The sequence below is a fragment of the Paramisgurnus dabryanus genome, chromosome 7, assembly GCF_030506205.2.
Source record: "Paramisgurnus dabryanus chromosome 7, PD_genome_1.1, whole genome shotgun sequence".
Taxonomy (NCBI): Eukaryota; Metazoa; Chordata; class Actinopteri; order Cypriniformes; family Cobitidae; genus Paramisgurnus; species Paramisgurnus dabryanus.
The window spans coordinates 35,608,769-35,629,511 of record NC_133343.1 but is presented as its reverse complement, the minus strand read 5'-3'; the positions used below and the strand labels follow the sequence as shown (position 1 = coordinate 35,629,511).

At 38.3% G+C, this 20,743-nt stretch overlaps 1 protein-coding gene across 2 annotated transcripts in view; it reads right to left on the bottom strand.

The window, feature by feature from the left end:
* grm4 (glutamate receptor, metabotropic 4) overlaps positions 1-20,743 on the bottom strand; it is a 233,237-nt gene that overhangs the window by 103,290 nt on the left and 109,204 nt on the right. For both annotated transcript variants that reach the window (XM_065279718.2, XM_065279719.2), the window contains exon 3: positions 1,490-1,706. In XM_065279718.2, coding sequence (XP_065135790.2) covers positions 1,490-1,706 — 217 coding nt within the window. The remainder of the gene's footprint in view (positions 1-1,489; positions 1,707-20,743) is intronic.

Here is a 20,743-nt window from a genome sequence, read left to right as displayed (position 1 = left end):
ATCATGAACAACAAAACAATACTTTGGCGACGTTGATTTTGTGTCTGCTCTTGGTGGGTGTTAGCTTTTCTGTTTAAAATGTCCATATAAGGACTTCCACTGTACTTACTGCACTGAAATTGCCCAAAAAAATATAAAGCAAGATTCTTATGTATACATCTTTCAACTTTCACAAACTGGGTCACATACCTGTATAAGAAACATACTTAAAGCCAGTATGACTAACCAAAGACACAGCAACCATTGTAATGTTAGGGTTAGTTCGCCTCACTTTTTGAAAAATAATCAGTTAATTAAGAGTAATGGTCTTTTTCTACATCTTTGTCTTTTATCAGCACTTATCGTCCAAACAAGCAAAGATGAAGTCCTCACTGACTTCACAGCCTGGTTTTGTCTGATAGATTTGAAAGATTATATTCTCCATTTAGGTGTAAGGGTAGAAGATGGAGAAGGAGCAGATGTTAAGAGAAACAGCAGAAAGTATGAACACATGAGTGGTACCCTAGTCCTCCGGAGACAAAAAGAAAAGGAATGGGACTCCATTTCCCCCAGAACTTCCTCAGGGCAGTTTTGAGTGTTCTGGCAAAGATGATTCATGCAACTTGACTTGGACAAATTTAGCTTCCATATGTTTGCATGCATCATGGCATGAGAGTGACGAAAACTTTTAAATACTGTATAAGATTCAGAGTATCATACAGTATATGATGGCTGAGAAACTGTATATAAATGTATATGAACAAGGTAACAAAAGGATGATTGTAACTAAAATATACTTTGCTGGAATAAGTACTGCACAATTTTTTTTCAGTCACAAAAACTGGGTCTCTCTGCCCAGGGGCAACGACTTGGTTCCAACTTGTCTGCTAAACTTAACCTGAAGCATTGGTGACAGTAATATATGGACATTAATAAATACATAAGAAAATCTAGCACAAAGCTCTGCCTTTCTCGCATAATCACAGGACTTCTTTACCTTTGAAGGGCACTTTAAGTTTTCTGACAGGAAGAAATGCAGGAGGGAATGAAGTTATTGTTTTTATGAAAGCTTTTAGTATAACCACAAAACAGCTAGAATTGCACTTCTACAAGGTAATGCTATTGCAAGGCACGTAAAAAGCAAAGTTAAAGTTTAAAGTAAAATGATTAAGTATGCAAGTTTATAAAGTTTATAAAGCAAACATGTCAAAACTAGAAAGCAGACCTACAGCTAAATTAATCTCATAAGTTATATTGTTTTATACGTTGAGCTGAATTAACTGTATACGTTTAGATGAAAAATAAAAAATAAATAAGCATTTTTTTAGATTTGCAATAACAATGTTTGCATGGCACCACAAAATGTTTTGGATAAGCTTAAGGCTTTAATAAAGTTCTGCATAATCAAAATGCCACATTCAAGCTTTTAAAGAGACTTTAACGTGTCAACAAATAGACTGAATTAAAAATAAAAGTTGAAATTCCAAACAGAACGCTAACACTCTCTTACCGTCTTCCCGGGATTTTTGAATAAAGGCATCAACGCCACTCTCTCCGTAATTGCCCTCCGACGCCACCGTGGAGACGAAATTCCAGCGCATGGCCCTAACAATATCCACCATAGCCTGCGCCTGGTAGGTGTCCGGGGGTACCACGCGAGAGAAGAAGTCATAGCGCGTGTTGTCGCTCAGCTCGGGAGCTGTGGATGCATAACTGACCTGCGGGATCTGTAGGCAGAAACATAAATCCTGGTTAGGCACCGAAGCACAAAATTCCCAAACCCCCCGCTGTTTCAGAGCTACAGTACCATGCTCCAACATCGCACACTACTGTGAATCCCCTACCAAGCCCTCTCTTACACAGCCACAGGTGGTGCACTCAGGACTACACAGTGTCCGTTTGGAAATAAGGTGTGTCAACAAAAAACAATCGTGTCACAGTAAGTACAGGAACCCCAACGAGACAAGAGTCTCTTAAGGGTCTCCGACTGAATCATTTGAGAATTCATATACTGTCTACACCGAACAACAGACACACAAATCAGGCGTGCTGTGAAAGTTGAGCAATCACATACAATGGATCGGCCGAATACATTAAGCTAATGTCTCGCATAACATAATGGATGACTTGCACCAACAGAAATGTAATTTATACAAGTTTATTAACTTGGCTTTTGTGAGCGCACTGTGGCTTTTAGGCGCTGACAAAATACCAACAGTAGTGCTCCATTAAAATGGATTATAAATTAATCTGAAGAGAGGCCAACGAATATCAGGCAAAACAATTGGGTGAATATGAGACTTTTATTCTAAACAGACAAAAGACGCCGGTCGTTGTACTTCTTAATATTGGCTATTAATATTTATTAGGAGGATTTAATCCTGTAACTTAAATAGAATTACAGCACCATGATATTTGAAAAATGAAAATTAAATGAAGATGAAAATTACTCTCCCTCAATTCATCCTCTATGTATACGATTATCTTTTATCAGAAGAACACAATCGGAGTTATATTACAAAATGTCCTGGCTGATCCAAGTTTTATAATGGTGGTAAATGGTGCTTCTGATTTGAAACCCAAAAAAGTCCACCCATCCTTCACAGAAGTAATCCACACGGCTCCAGGGGGTTAATAAAGGTGATTTAGTAAGAAAAATATCAATATTTTAAACTTTACAAACTAACTAATAAATAGTTTCAAATAACTAACGTCCGGTAACGTATGCACGCCCATTCACAAGAAAAGTGCGTTTTCGCTGTATGACGTAGCACGTAGCATACAAGACAATTGTCCCTACGCCACCCCTACTGAAAAATCCAGCTAAGACCAGCATAAGCTGGTGAGCTGGTTTTAGCTGGTCTCCCACCTTGGTTTTAGCTGGTATTGCTGGTGTAGCAAGCTGGTTTAGCTGTGTTTTGATCACGTTTTAAGCTGGTCTAGCTGGACTTTGCTGCTTAAGCTTTGTTTATGCTCGCGCTTTGGTCCGCAACGCAAGCCTCCGCTGATCGCGCGCGCGTCTCACCAAATGGACGAGGCGTTTATAGTTGACGCGCTCGCTGTTGCACTATTTTTTGAACCACCAGGGGGCAACGCGAGCGATAAAGTCAAAAACAAACATAAAGAAGAGGATAGAAGAAGTCGTCCGCTGGAACAACCCTGGTGCTTTTAACATCAGAGTTTGATATATAAATATGAGAACATTAATAAAACAACAATCATTTCAACATTATCATTTCATTAACGTTTTTTACTAAACAAACAGTACAGATATCTTAAGGTTTGTATTTTATTCCTCGTCTAGTGGTTCATTCAATACAAATATAAGCCAAACATTCTGAATCATGTAAAAGAATTTGTGTTTTAAACTGCAAAGTTTCCATACTTTACTTACAGAGTGTCAGATAAATATATACATTGTTTTGCTTGGATTGATCAAAGAGATACGTAACAGGCTTGCCTGCTCGGACAGAATCGCCTCGAGTTCGGTCATTTTTGGATGCGGAGCCGCGCGGAAAGTTACAAAAAATGCCGTGCACACGCCACGCGAAATGGGGTCTCGCACACCCAACGCGCACGACCGCCCACTCCGCGTTGACGTCATTTTTGCCGCGCGCACCAACGTGCCGGTGCGGACGCGGCGAGCATAAACATAGCTTTAGGCTGGAAGACCAGCTGACCCACCAGCTTGACCAGCTTTGGCAGGCTGGGAGGACCAGCTTAGACTAGCTACATGCTGGTCTTTGCTGGATTTTTCAGTAGGGATAGCTCTTAGAAAGTTTTTTTTTACCCCCTGGAGCTGTGTGGATTACTTCTGTGAAGAATGAATAGACTTTTTTTGGGTTTCAAATCAGAAGCACTATTTACTACCATTATAAAACTTGGATCAGCCAGGACATTTTCTAATATGGCTCCGATTGTGTTTGTCTTAAAGATAATCATATACATCGAGAATGGCTTGAGGGTGAGTAAACCATGGGATTTTTTTATTTTGGGTGAACTATCCCTTTAAGTAGTAGAAATTATTACATTTCCAAATTAATTAGGACAGAAAACCTCCAAAGTTTAATTCACCGTGCCAAAACCCGACACGTTGACATGAGATGGACTCTGAATTTATGGATTACTGTAATTATTACAGTAGATCTGCCTAAAGTGCAAATAACTGTGCAATTATTGTATAAAAACATCTAATAGCCATCTAAACACAGCCCAGACGTCTAGGCTACAATAAGGGTTGTCAATAAAAAATTCGATAAGACTTCTAACCATAGCCAAAATAAATAAATAAAACCAAACACTTTGTAATCAATGTTGACTTTGCTTAAATGATGAAATATCATACATATACCAAATTCGAGTTTATTTTGGCTAGCAGTGGGTTACTCAGACTGAGACTATACTGAGTCTATATTTAACCTAGACAGTGAAATGACGGCTATTGCTTCCTATAATAAATCAGGCATTACGGAGGACACAAGAAAGTAGTACACATTATGACATGGTGTGATGTAAAACTGTTAGCGAGTGGGATTTCTGTAAGCACAAGAAGTCCCTCCTCTCCAAAATTTCATTTGTTAATGAACACATGAGGGAGCGTTGAAAACTCTTCGGTGGATTCGATAGAGCGTTAATGATTCAAAGAGCGCTACAGGGCGAAAACAATCATGACAGCTTATAAGTTCATTCCAGAAAGCTGTTGTTTTTGTTTAAAAATATGCTTTATTCTCACTTTGCATGATAAAGCCTTTGAAGTGAGCGACGGAGCAATGCGCTTTCCCACGCACGTGTCATCCGGTTTGATATCAATGGATTTACTGACACGGCGCAAACTCTATAATGAGTTGGTGCCCTGAATCCATATCTAAATGTCAATGTGCATTAAATATTAAAATCATATTTTACAGAAATGGCAAAAAACTAGATTTTAAATGTAAATGTTGAGCTAAATAAAAGTTAATGTGCTTACTAGTATTGCCTACGGGCAGCTTGTGGGTTTTCTCTTCTTACAAAAAATATGCAGGTCAAGATAGAGACCGTGACAGTAAATCCTTGTTAGGCAGCTGCTTGCTGTCTGGTGGGTCACACAATGACGTTATGTCACGTCTGGCTGTCATTTAGTGAGTGTATATGATGGTCGCTGTCTGTGGATTGAACGAATCATCGGTTCAACTTTTTAAACCACTGGTGGGCATCAACAATAGAGCATTCAGAACACAGTGTTACAAAACGGCAAATATACAGTATTGCTTTGACTACTCTTAATAGTTGTTTGAAACACTTTGGTGACAAATCTTGAAGTAAAAAAGGAAGAGCACTTTGTTTGCAGCACTTCGACCTCGGCCGCAGTAATATTGAGAGAAGTTTGAACGTGAGGGGGAGTAGTTATGTTACTGTGCGCCGAGGTCTACAAAATAAGTGCTCTTCCGCCATACAATATAGTTCTCGTTTTTTATCCGCTTAAAAACTTGACACGTTTTATTTTGTGCCACCATACTTACTCGTGTAACAGTCTTTAAATAGGGAAAACATGGAAGTGTTTGGTGGCTTCTAAATACATCCTGTTTGGATCCTAAGGAATGAATGAGGCTAGGCTAAATGCTAACACATTCACAATGCACTGTACAAAGATAAAGTACACGCGTGAAAAAAGATAGGTATGTATTAATTCATCTAAGTTGAGGTAAGAACATAGTAAAATATTGCAAAAAGGTGGTGTTTTCCTTTAATATCCTAATGATTTTTGGCATAAAAAAAATCTATCATTCATATTGTTGGCCACTTCTACAAATATACCCGTGCAACTTAAGACTTAAGGTTTTGTGTTCCAGGGTCACATATAAATGTTCTTTCTTTCTCACAGGCTTTTGATTTTGGTCTTCGGTGAAAAAATGCATTGGATGAAAATATCAACACCTGCATCAATAAACAGGTGCATGACTTTTGGACCACACAAATGGGTGTAGCGAAAAAACAGGTGGCTATGAACATAATAATGTACAATCCAAGCACAGGCCAACTCTCAACAGTTACAACAAATGCTAATATTTCCAAGCTTTGATTCTCACCATCCAAGCCAAGAAAATCTGCCAACTTGATATGTTGTCAGCAGCATGTTTATTTTTTTCATCCAGGGAATATGCTAAAATATACGGCTACAGATTCTGTCAGGGCCAATAACTTAACACATTACTCATGAGATAAAAAGCCAACTCACAAACATCGAGTGCGACAACCACAGATGGACGTCTGTGTACAGAACAATGAAGACTCAAAATTTTGCGTGGCATCCTGACTGACATCATTCTGGTTGATACAAATAAACCGTCTGGAATACTGTATTTTTTCACACCGAAAGCAAATTTGTATGACAACTGTCAAAAACACATCCAGGTCAAATGTCACGCTAATATAAAAGGAAGCAAACATTTTATTATAGAAAACTTCTCATTTATGGTTATTTAAAGGAAAACACCACCATTTTTCAATATTTTACTATGTTCTTACCTCAACTTAGATGAATGAATACATATCTATATTTTTTTAATGCGTGCACTTTTAATCTTTGTACAGCGCCTCGTGAATGTGTTAGCATTTGACCTAGCCCCATTTATTCCTTAGGATCCAAACAAGGATGAATTTAGAAGCCACCAAACACTTCCATGTTTTCCCTATTTAAAGACTTTTACATTAGTAGTTACACGATTAAGTATGATGGCACAAAATTAAACTTTTGTTTGGATCCTAAGGAATGAATGGGGCTAGGCTAAATGCTAACACATTCAAGAAGTGCTGTACAAAGATTAAAAGTGCACGCATTGAAAAAGATAGAGGTTGAGGTAAGAACATTTTGGTGTTTTCCTTTAAATACAGTTTTATTTATGCAAATCGCCATATTAAATACAATACAGTGTAAAACGTCCAGAAGCAATTCAAAACTGAAAATTTATGGAAGTAAATCTTTATGTTACTACGAACAGACCGAGACGAACAGAATACATTTGTCAACATGTTATATTTTACGCTACCTATCCGCCGAATGCTGGCATCCCTGAATAATTTGTAAATGTCACAGGATTGGTTCGGATGACACTGCTGAGTTCTCTAACAATGATTTATTTAATATTCTGTGCTGAAACAGGGGACAGGAAGCGGATTGTGACGAATCTCTTCTCTTTGTGTCCAAACCTCTGGGGTGTTCCTGAGGTGAGAAACAGTGGTTACAGCTGTTGCTTTTCCTAACATGTGAACGTCAGAAGTGATTTAAAATAAGATTTATTAAACAGACGGTCTAGGTGAAGGGCACCTAATCAAAGACGGCAGCTTTGTTTGAAATTAATGTGTGCGTCCGTATGCATCGCTTTCAGCAATGCGCATATGCATGCAGGTTTGCATGATTATGTTTGACTGGTGCGCTCACGACTCTTTGTCTAATAAATAGACATATACAATGGTTTATTAGTAAAAAAAAATACTTTAATTTAAACATTCATATGGGTATTAGATTGCTCAGTGCCATGAAATACAGCTAAAGATAGCTCTGCCCACTGTGACAATACCTAAACTGGGTGATGGATTTTAGCTGGTCTCCCAGCCTGGTATTAGCTGGTTTAGCCACTGTTTTAGCTGGACAAATTAAGACTGGCTGACCCTCCAGCTTGACCACTGTAAAAGAGCGGCTTGATCACATTTGCCAGGTTGGGAGGACCATGCAGGTTAAAGGGACACTCCACTTTTTTGAAAATATGCTCATTTTCCAGCTTCCCTAGAGTTAAAAATTTGATTTTTACCATTTTGGAATCCATTCAGCTGATCTACGGGTCTGGCAGTACCCCTTTTAGCATAGCTTAGCATATTTAATTGAATCTGATTGGACAAATAATACGCAGTGCCCGAAAATAGTCCCCTGATATTGCGCCTTCTGCAGCCATGTTACGGCGGCAAAGTCCTTGATTATTACGCCAGAATGAGAGTATAGTTCCTAGCCATATCTGCCTAGAAAATCACAACTTTAAATTTTCCGTCGGTCTTAGTGCACGATGTAACTAAAGAAGAGTCAAGTTTTAAATGGGAGAAATATCGAAACTCTTTGGTTATTTTTTTGCGCGATGCTAATGGTCTAATCAGATTCAATAGATTATGCTAAGCTATGCTAAAAGTGCTAGCGCCAGACCCAAAGATCGGCTGAATGGATTAAAAAAAGGTAAAAATCAAATGTTTAACTCTAGGGTAGCTGGAAAATGAGCATATTTTCAAAAAAGTGGAGAGTACCTTTAAACCAGCTGAGACTAGCCAACCAGTGGCTGGTTGCATAGACTGGTCTTACAATTTAGTGATAAATTTTTTTTTCTTCAAAACTGATAATAACAGTACATAAAAATGTACACTGATCTCATTTCAATCCAAAAAGTAAGACTGCTAGTTGGTCAGACACACACAGTCTTAACCAACCAGCCTCAGCTTATCCAAGCTGGTCAAGCTTCCAGCCTGGTTAAGCTGTTTTTAGCTGATAGGACAGCAGGGCCGCCTGATTAGCTAAGACCAACTTGACCAGTCAAAAACTGTCCAAAACCTCACTAAAACCAGCTTGGTTCAAAGCTAAACCAGTCTGGGAGACCAGTTATAACCAACCAACCAGCTTAGGCTGGTTTAGCTGGTTTTTTCATTAGGGAATTGCATAAATCATTACACCTATGGTAATTACCGCGTACCGAATATGCTGTTGGTATTTGGTGCTGGTGGCACCCGTCAAACCAGAAGAGGTACAAATACCCTTCTTTTATATCTAACAGCTTCTCAACTGTTATCAGCTGTTGTTTACACTGCTAGTCGATGAAAATTGTAACATCTGTTACCGTCAAGTCGAGCGGGGCGGCAAATGGCTGAGCAATGAAAACAGAGAGACAGAAAACCCCTGCGTAATTATTAAACAAAACAGATCGGTCTTGCGCAATGAACATATCCTGGCCGGGGCAAATGGTGTCTAAGCCGGTGAAGCAATGTCATAGGCCTGGTTTATATGAATATTTGCCTGAACAATTAGAGAGCATGTGCGTCATTCTAAATATAGAGAGCGTATGTCGCCACTGTGTATTAAATTCGGCACAAGCGTTTCATTGTGATCTGCACACCCCTTATTTCCTCATCAGTGGATCCCAAATGTTGTAATTGCTTTTAGATAATGCACAATCAATGAATGTTTAGCCCTACTAAATCAGACATGAATACCTCGATGTCGTGTTAGCAACTCTTCCTAATTGCCGGGATACGTCTGGGCGTCTGCGATATGGAAAGGTCAAGATGAACACTTGAATTGGTAGATTGGTGGATGCGGGCGGCAACAGGCACTTGTGTGTTTGCTGGATACTGTAAATGCATGAATCTCGAGATTCATAAACGTCCGTAATTGATTTGTTTATTCACATTACATTGATACAATAATTCGTAACGCATTCAAGCACTAATTCTGGCTTAGCATTATATTATAATATTATTATGTTTTTTTGCTTAACTGACAGATTTGTGATGGAGACACAGTCCACAGTCAGATTAAAGATTTATTCTTCAAACCAGCGAGCATGCATCAGGTTTAATTTTCTTCCTTGCACGCCCATTTCCAGGAACAACCTTTTTTAATTCGATATTTTGAGTGTATCAAATTTTCAACAAGACAACCGAGAAGACTGCATATCTATAGGGGTATTGATTTTGATACAATATCTGTGTTACTGTATATGATTACCATGTATGTATTTTATACAGTGTGTTATTTGTATCCAGGGCATACTATTTACGTACTGCATTTATATGATAATATCGCTAATGTTGAATAAAACAAACTATATACAATGCACTATATGCTATACAGTGTATTAAATGGCCTATATTAGCTGCACAAACTATATTTCATAAACCATTGACCTGAAAATTTGGCAGCTCCAATAAGGCAGTTCTGTGGACATATCTGGAGCGACAAAATATTGCAGCTACTCCTTTTTATCTGCTGTATGTACTGCATGACCAGACAAGTCCATTTACAAGCCTCCAAATCTCCATGGTGCTCACTGGGGTATTTAGAGACTCATCTGCCCTTCTTTAAGCAGGAGGATGATTGAGAAATCTGTTGATGCATTGGCTGGGCATCCCTCACGCCTGACAGCGAGCTAATCTACTCCGCTATCGGCAGCATGTCTCTATTGTGACTTGCATTCGTGCTAGTGGGAACGGAACAAACTGACTGTTTTATCAGTAAACTTGTGCTTTTTAACCGTGTGTAATTCAAAAATCGCTGGAGGCAGAATCAGATGGCAACGTGACACGATAGCAAACCTGGAATTTAAAGGGACACTCCACTTTTTTTGAAAATAGGCTTATTTTCCAGCTCCCCTAGAGTTAAACAGTTGATTTTTGTGCTGTTTTGGAATCCATTCAGCCGATCTCCGGGGCTGGCGCTAACACTTTTAGCATAGCTTAGCATAATCCATTGAATCTGATTAGACCATTAGCATCGTGCTCAAAAATGACCAAAGAGTTCAATATTTGTCCTATTTAAAACTTGACTCTTCTGTAGTTTTATTGTGTACTAAGACCGACGGAAAATTAACAGTTGTGTAATAATCAAGGACTTGGTTGCAGCAGGCCCAATGATATCATGAAGATAGTCCGCTTGGTTACTTTCAATAGCAGGGGACTATTTTCATGCACTGCGAAATATCATTGTGCCTGCTGAAGCCTTGTTACATCAGGGAAGTCCAGAATGAGAGTATAGTTCCTAGCCATATCGGCCTAGAAAATCGCAACTTTTAATTTTCCATTGGTCTTAGTACACAATGTAACTACAGAAGAGTTAAAGTTTTAAATAGGAAAAATATCTAAACTCTTTCGGGTTTTTTAGCGCAATGCTAATGGTCTAATCAGATTCAATGGATTATGCTAAGCTATGCTAAAGTGCTAGCGCCAGACCTGGAGATCAGCTGAATGGATTCCAAAACGGTAAAAATCAAATGTTTAACTCTAGGGGAGCTGAAAAATCTACCTATTTTCAAGAAAAGTGGAGTGTCCCTTTAACAGTTTAAGTCTTTTCTTTGGACACACATATTGATAATAAATGCATTCTGTAGCTTTGGATAAGAGTGTCTACAAAATGCGTAAATGCACATTTTAATCTCTGACGTCCATCAGAACTGATTCAAAATTAGAGCCCTTTACAGGCACCCTTATGAACAGTAAAACTGTATAAAAAACATTATTCAGATCATGTCGGAGCTGAAATGTTAATTAATTATACCCAGTCACACCTTAGATATGCAGCGTTCATCACACGGACGTCAAAGCGAAAAGCTGCTCATTAATAGGCAGATCTTCCTCTGCAGTTCGAGACGCCGTCTCACTCTGAATAATATTACCCAGCATGCCTTAGATCTCCATTTAATATCTCCATCACTCAGTCTTGACCTTTGTAGATTTACTGCTCCTTTGCACAAGGGAAAATGGCATCTAGTCAAGCTTATCTTCTTTAGCATCTCCGGTCCCTCGGAAAGACCGTCACCATGGCGCTTCCTTATGGCATTTTCCTGGTCAATCAAATTATTGCCAGATTCATTTTCGAACCGAGCTCAAGATGGTTGACTGAGCGGGTCCTTCTACATATTTCTACAGTAATGAGACACTCAGGTAGCATAGCACCGGGTAATTTCGACTTTTTCAGTAGACCAAATGAGGACTGAGAAATTGGGAATATAATTTGGAAAGGTCAAACTACTGATCAGAGGTGAAACGTACGAGTTGGAAAGGACCCGTACTCGGAGAAGGTTCATTATCTGCTTGGAGCAGATCAACATGTCACTTGTTAAAGTTGACGGTACGAGAGGAGCTTATGGAGGTGAACACTCAAAGGAAGGGTTTCGGATATTGCCTCCGAAGGGGAGACAAAAGCCAAGCAATGTTTGTTGCGCTGCGATGGAAAACGCTTAATGCTTATGGTCTACAGAATTGTAAGGGGAGGCATTTGCACATTTCAGAAATACTTGTTTATTTGGGAACATAGATATTGTGCAGTAATCCTTTGAGGTAATATTTATGTCACTCCCACATTTGGAAAGCATGCATTAGTCTTTAATATCATGTGAAAGTTGCCTCGATGTTTAATCGCCTTAAAAACATTATGCACCTTTAGCCTCTTTTATATTTGTGCATTTGGCAGGTGTTTTCATACCAGGTACAGACTGTTTCAGCAGTAACAACATAAACAAATGGCTTTCGTGGAACAAACATAACCTACGGTAAAGTTCGGCACAGAATCAGTAACTACAAGTCCTTTTAGGGTAGTTTATTTCTGATAACAAGCAAAGTAGATTACCTTAGTTTAAATATGACCTTAGTTGATAATAGGGTGGCCATTCGTGCCAGTTTTGCCAGACAATTCCCGGCCAGGATTTTGGGGGCATTCTCCGTAAGTCGCGTTGGTCGACCGCATACGTCAACAAGGTTTAATATTTTAGGTTCTATTTCAGAAAAGCAACGGTTACATTTCAAGGTAAGAATGAAACTACGATTGCAGGTCTTAAAATAAATAAATCTTAATTTTCTAATGTATTTTAACTGAAATGTGAGAACCTCGATGACGTACTGTATGCGGACTTCTGAAAGACGCACACGAAATCCTGGCAAAACTGGCACGAATGGCCACCCTAGTTCATAGCTAAAGCGTATCAAAAACTACACTGAGCTAATGTTACTGTGTAAAATGTGTACTAGTATGCAATGTTAACTAAAGATCAGCTGCCAAACGTCGCTTCACATAGCGGTGATCCTTGTCTTTTGGAAACCAAAACATTTGTTATTTTCGACGACGTATTTGTTCCAGAGTTCAGTTTGGCCACTAGTCAGACCATTAAACAAACAGAGACCGGAGGTTAAGATCCACATCGATGTGTAACCGCGACAACGCACATGCGTCCGATGAAACCGTCTGTACATTTTATACGAGTCTATGTGCTCCCAGGGAAGCAAACCCACAATGTTGCCATGGTTCAGGCGATGTTTAAAGAACATTAATCAAAAACTCAAGATACTTGTTTAACGATGAGTTTGTGTTCATCATAACTGTCACTGAAAAATGTCAAATCATCTACAAAGAGTTTAGGGACCGTTGATGAGTGATGCTGTTACAGATGAATGCACTGAATACATTAACAAAATCCCTGAGTGATTTTACTACAGACTACATGATTTCAACATACTGCAGTGTTTCCCAGGACACAATCCCATCAAAAGAACTCAAGAATTTCATATTGTGTTACTATTGCACAGCTGGTATTGATCAGGGTTCAATTACCAGCCCAGTCTCATGAAATTTCGTTATATAGTCATGTACATTTTTTATTCTTTTTTCATGATTGTATAACGAATTCCTGTTTTCGTGTGATTATCACGTATTGGTTACTCAACTGTGTTGTCCTATTTTCTTACCATTGTGGCTTCGGTTTAGGGTTAGACATACATAAAATGACATCCCTACCCAAACCCAACTCTAACCCTAACGCCAGGCGACATATAAAAAAATCTGAAAAAATAGTATAAACCAATACACAAAGGGACATTCTAATGCAAGCACCAAATCTAACCCTAAACCTAAGCGACAATGGTTTGAAAATAGAAAAAAGCAAATGAGTAACCAATAGGGGTGTGGCGAGACACTTAATCCACGAGACGAGACACGAGATTGGGTTCTCCAGAACGAGACGAGACGATATTTTTACACTTTTTAAGAAATCCTCAATGATAAAATAAATGAATAAGAAACTGAAATCACGTCATTTTTAAAAGTTTTAACTAATCAAGGACTGGCCCTAACAATTATTTTGCTAACTGATAATTAAGTAATTGGTTATTTTTTGGTAATTAAAATAGACCCAAGTGAGCAGTAGCCTTTAAAATTACATAATAATGAAGATGCAGCAATAATTGGTTCAAATAAAGTATTAAAACCAAGTTACATTAAACAACATTGCATTAACAAACACATTGTGTCCTATGAATAAAAAGCATAATGTATGTATTATAACAAATGCCTGCAGGGGGCGATAGTGGACTCGTCTCGCGGACGCTATCTTCACTTTCACTTTAGAGGGAGAGAACCGCTTATTTTTAGCCAAACAATGTTTAAACCCATTTGAATATTTAATATATGTCAATTTCTTTACAATAGAAACAGCCACCGTCATTTTTTAGCAAGAACATGCAAACATTAAATCATGTAGACTCTGTGTGAGGGTTTAATCTGCTGAGACACATCTGGCACTGATCAACAGACAAACACAACGCGTCGCAGACTTCAGACGAGTTCACAAACGAACATTATTGGAAACCCAAACAAAAAAGAAAACGCTGTAAAAGACAAATATAATGCAGGCACTGTAAAAGGTTCAAACAGAAAGCTGCATCCTCTGGAAGTCGCTTATGCAGGCTGCATACAGTACATTATCAAGGTTCATTTCAGTTATTTACGAGAAATTACACCCCTAGTAACCAATACATGATAATCACACGAAAACAGGAATTTGTTATACGATCATGAAAAAACGCGGAAATTCGTGATAATATCACAAAAAAAAGAATAAAAAATTTATGTGACTATATCACAAAACTTTGTGAGACTGGGTAGTCAATCACAACCTGAAATGAACAAATATGTGCGGTGCACTGCAAATCTAAATTTAACCAAAAGCGCTCACTGTCTGTTAGTAAGGGAGTAAGGGGCTGTAGCTCATTTGCATTTAAAGGAAAACACCACAGTTTTTCAATATTTTACTATGTTCTTACCTCAACTTAGACAAATTAATAGATCCATATCTTTTTTCAATGCATGCACGTCATCTTTGCACAGCACTTAGAGAATGTGTTAGCATTTAGCCTAGCCCCATTCATTCCTTAGGATCCAAACAGTGATAAATTTAGAAGCCAGAAAACACTTCAATGTTTCCCTTATTTAAAGATTGTTACATGAGTAGTTACACAAGTAAATATGGTGGCACAAAATAAAATCTGGCGATTTTTTAAGTGGATAAAAAAGTTATACTGTACTGTGCCGCGGTCGAAGTAATGCAAACCTAGTGCCCTTCCGCCATACAATATAGTTCTAATTTTTTTCTGCTTAAAAAATCTCCACTTTTTATTTTGTTCCACCATACTTACTCGTGTAACTACTCATGTAATAGTCTTTAAATAGGGAAAACATGGAAGTGTTTGGTGGCTTCTTAACTTATCCCTGTTTGGATCCTAAGGAATGAATGGGGCTAGGCTAAATGCTAACACATTCCCAAAGCGTTGTGCAAAGATGAAGTGCAGGCATTGTAAAGATAGGTACATTAAGAACATATTAAAATATTTAAAAATGGTGGTGTTTTCCTTTAAAGGTACAAATAAAACAGCATTTTTTTTGCCTCCATCCAAATAGGGACATTTTGGACATGCTATTATAAATGATCTGTGGGGTATTTTGAGCTGAAACTTCGCAGACACATTCTAGGCACATCTGAGACTTTTATTACATCTTGTAAAAATGGGCATAATATGTGCCCTTTAAAACTACATATGTAAATATATACATTATATCAAACCAACAACCTTTTGCACTGCTAATTCAATACTCTATCCCTAAACTACCGAAACACAAGGTATTAAAAAAGGTACCTTTCCATCTATCCTTCAGCCTCCTTATAGCACAGTAAATACCTTTTGGTTCCAGTGCCATATGTCTATAGACACCTTCACAGTGTCTAGCAGAAACATCTCCTCTTATTTGCTTACGCTGCAAGACATTTTTATTCATGATTAATCTTATCAGGTTTTATAAAAAAATGACAAATGAGAGAAAACAGCGAGTCAACACCAAACTAGGCAAAAACAGAGCAACAGACCCAAAGGAATATGATTTCACATCCTTAATCTGAATTGACATTTTGTTGAATGTCGCGTCGGGCCTCGCTAAAGCCTAATGCGGTGCGAGATGTTGCTGCGGCATAAACCCTTCGATAAATAAGATGACCGTGGAGGCTATAACAGATGCCATTAACAAGATGTTGGAGATGAACCCAATGCTAAAGAATTCCTCAACAGCACATGCCTCTCTGCCTCCGTCGATGGATAAAGGCGTAAATTATAAATGCTCACAACTAGCATCAATTATTCAGAGTCGCCTGGATGCACTGCAGCACTCGGTGGCTGATGTCGGTGAAATATTGGCAGGAGAAAATACCACCTGCTTAATTATGGTGATTAGCTTTTGGGGTCCATCTCAGTCTGTCTAAACCATACATTCTTACTTATCTGTTTGACTGCAAATTAAACCACTTCAGATGAGCCATTAATAGCATGATTGTTGGTGATCTATTTGTTGATGGGTCAAATCAGCCCTCTGAAATTACTTAATGTCGGTAATAGCATGTCACTGCGGGTATTTAAAAACCTACAAATGATCAAATCTAATCAAGTAAACATTCACTATTAGGAAAAATAAACTCTAACCTGTGTTTAGATTAATTATTATTATTAACTTTAAAGCAAAATGCAAATGCAATATTTTATGCCTCTGAACACGGCGGCTGCGTTCTGAATAGCATACTACTCGCTCCAAACTAGGTAATTTCTGTTTTGGTAAACTAAAGTTAGAGAACCCAGGGTCCCGGGAGCATCTTGTGGTCAGATCACAGTGTGTCTGCCGAGGGCCTCGGAGTTAAGCTATTGCTTTTGGGGTGTGTGCCCAGAGGCTTTGAAGGGCCCCTGGCTGTTTGAAGCCCTGGGGCCACTGGATCCATTAGCCCAACCTATGATCCTGCCCTCAGCATCTGAGCACTTCTGTTTAATGTGTTTATTTGAGCAAAAATGCAAACTATTTTAGATATTCTCAAAAATATTATAAATATACTTTGCAGAAAGTTAGTTTCATATTTCAAAACTTAGCTATATTCATTATAGATGACAATATATATGGCAATACAAACATCAAAGGGGCAGTTTCCCAGACTAAAATGCATGTTTGAGCTGCATTAATTTAAAAACAACATGCATTGACACATCTTAACATATATCAGTGTCATTGTTTAGTATTATTGTAAGATTTGAAAAATTGAAAAAGTGTGATAATTTTTTTTTATAAAAATCAAATTATCAAAGAAAAATTTTTTGCAGTTTTTTAAGTTGTTGTATTGAAATGACTCCGTTTGGAAGTTCTAAATAAAATTCTTCAGTTATCTAAACTCTGACTAATTTTTTTTAGTTTGTGGAAGAGTTTTTTGTGATTGTGAAAATCCTTGATCTTGTGGCACGTTTTCTTAAAAAATGCGATGGAATATGCGGGATATTTATGCAATTTTAATTAAATGAAATTGGGGGAACTTGCAAAAATTGCGGGAACTTGCAAAAATTGCGGGAATTTGCAAAAATTGCGGGAACTTGCAAAAACTGCGGGAAATTGCAAAAACTGCGGGAAATTGCAAAAACTGTTTGCAGCTTTTGCAGCGTTTAATGATTTAATGATGTTCACGTCACAAAATCACGTCTCTTCACAATGTTCCCATGGCAACAGGGGACATGGCTGCGCTTGTGTGAGGTAAATGCAAAATTTTTTACTTTCTGCTAAGATATATGAAGAGTTTCGTTGCTAAACGAGATAACTCCTTTTTTTATTTTTCAGAAATCTCGTTTTTTGGTTGTGCATTCCAATTAATATCAATTCAACTGCAGTTGGTTTGTTTGATTTAAACCTTCATAACTTAAAAAATACAGCTAAGTAGCACCATAAAACCAAATAATAACATGATAACATAATACTAAACATGTTTTGACAAAATTTTAAAAATGGATTTATGTTTTGGATTATGGATTATGAAATAATGCAATGAAAATATTTTTATGCTCCAAAAGTGCAGCGTATTTGAAAAAATGCATCCACCACATACGCGGACTTCGGCTGATAATGCTTTTTTCTGGAGGGACTACGGTGAAATCATTAAACACAAATAAAACTTTTAAGTTGAAGAAACTTTTTTCACTGGTTTAAGTACAGTTCACTCATTTTAAATGATTACATTAAACTGTTTAGGCTTACAGTGAATGGGTATGCATTATTTTTCAATATACGTCCAAATTTTAGTCAAAACCGTCATAAACAATCTGAAAACAGAGCTTTAAGTGTAAAATACCGAACTTGTCCTTTTAAATAACCCCAGAGCAATTATTTAGCGGTTTCTGTGGTAAACATGGTATAAGTGATTCTTGTCATGCCACATTACCACTTTTTGAATAATTTAACGGCCGTCATCAATTATTCCTTACATAATGATTTATAACTTGAGCTGTCAGGTACGATTTCAGGAGAAATATAATTTTTATGTATTTATGCAAAGTAACCTGCAATTGTATTTTTGGTAGTAATAAAGTAGATGGTAGTAATGGTAGTAATTTTGGTAGCAATAAAGTAGATGGTAATAAAGAATGAAAGTTACAGAATGCAGCTTTAAAAATTAGCTTGAAACTGAAAGGTTTCAATATGTTCAAATCGTCAGTGCTGATACATGATAGTATTGGGGAACAGGGCAATAGTTTATATATATATGCATACATACATACATACATACACACACACATATAAAGTATTTGTATAAATGGGTATGTATGGATGTGTGTGGACATTTTTGTCAAGGCACTCATCCCCATCACCACAAATCATTTGAGAGGAGTAAAAGCCTTCACCAAAGCACTGTAGTCATTCTGTTGACCTCCATAGTCCTGTAGTCATATTTCTTTACATTTGCTTTATGTCACCTCCACCTTCCCAACCTCTGGATAGGTAATTAAGTCAATGACTCCACAGCTCCCCATTTCCTCTGCTTTCTACACTTGGGCGCAAAACAGTTATTATCATTCATGGAAGGTCAAGCCACCCTGGACATTTCCCAGCACGAATGGAACGAATGACCGGTGTGCCGAATTCATCACTGTTTTTATTGTGAACTTTTTGAACTGTAATAAGCCATTGCTGAGCGGCCATGATTACTCAATGGATCCTCCACCGGTTCGACCTGCTGTGATTTACCCCAATCCCTACAAACAGACGGCCTGTGATTTCCAGTGTAACATTAGAGGAAGACTGCATTTGCATTAGTGAAAAACAAATTGTTTCGAGGCATTGTGGGATTGCTTTTTCTGCAAAAGGCATGTAGGACGTTTGCTTTGAATTGGACAAAAACAAGGTATCTTTGGAGGCAGCATAATTAAATCGCCTACCTTTTTGTTACAGCCTTCATGTCGAAAGTGCCTATGATGCCTTATAAAAACGCTGCATACTACAATAGGTTTTGGAACAGAGCAAATGTGTTGAGCACAGATGGAGTGGATTCTATAAATGAAAAGCGTAAACGTTCTTTTGCTCTGGCAAACTGAGCCACGTTTAGATCTCAGCATGGCACAGAGCGCTAAAATGTCCCTCGAAATGTCAACAGCTGCATAAATACATGCACATTTGCAAACACAAGTGCATTGTTTTCCATACACTTTGTGCACTTTGGTGTCGCATGATTAGAGGTACAAATCCTATGTTTTAGTTTAAAAACATTTATATATGTTAGATATATGTATAACTGGTCAAATGTCTTAAAATATACACCAAAGTAATGTCTGTGGTAACTGTGGTATAAGAGGTCCGGTCTACCAAAATTACTTTGGTCAACAAATTAAGACTTTAGGGGCAAAATCCTCTAAGTGCATCTGACATGTTTTCTAGTAAATAAGCATTTTTAGGTTCCTATATTTAGGTTCAGAAATTTCTCTTAAATGGCAATGAAAGGGTTATTAGTCAGTAACTAAAATGCTTTGGTATTTTTTTTACTGCAAAACCCTCTAGGTGCATACAAGTTTTTTTGGCGAAAACCTCCACTTCTAAAAAAGAGAAACTGAACCACACATTAGGGAACGCTGTGATGCATGTGGCTGCCGTTGCTCAAACAAGGTATCCACAATGAGAACGGTTCTGTCTCAAATGGCTCACTTCCTCAGAGTCCACACTGTGGCCCTGTCCCAAATGGCACACTCCGGACTTGCAGAATTCCTCTGCGTCCACACTTTGATGACATCAATTACTGCAGACCTTAGGGACTCTTGAAGCGAGTCCACGAGAGCGTCACGCCTGTCCCAAAGAGATGTTGCCCATCAGTGTGAACTCCTCTTATCTGCTCTTTCGTAAAAACTTCTGGGTTGGCAAAGTGTGTGAAGTCTGCAGCAGTGCGGGCTTTGCCAAAGACCACATCAAGGGTGCAAAGGGGGCGCTGATGAGCACACTTCAGAGCGTAAAAATTACAGATAGGACACCCTATGGACTTGTAGACTAAGCAAGCATGCACATTTTAAGGCCACAAGACCAAAAGTCCACATTAAGTGCATCATTTGGGACAGGGCTTTTGATGACATCATGTAGTGCAAACCTTAGGGACCCTTGACACCAATCCACGAGGGCGCACCAGAGTCATATTTTCGGACAGACTCGAGTGTCACGCTGGAAATTGGAAGAGAAGTGGTGTGACTCCTCCCATCCGTCGTCTGATTGCTCATTTGCAAGGACTTCTGGGTTGGTAAAGTGTGTGGAGCCTGCAGCAGTGCAGGCTTTGCTGAGGGCAAAGGGGGCGCTAATGAGCACACATCGGAGCGTAAAAATGACAGATGGGACACCCTACAGACTTGTGGACTAAGCGAGCATGCGCAATTTAAG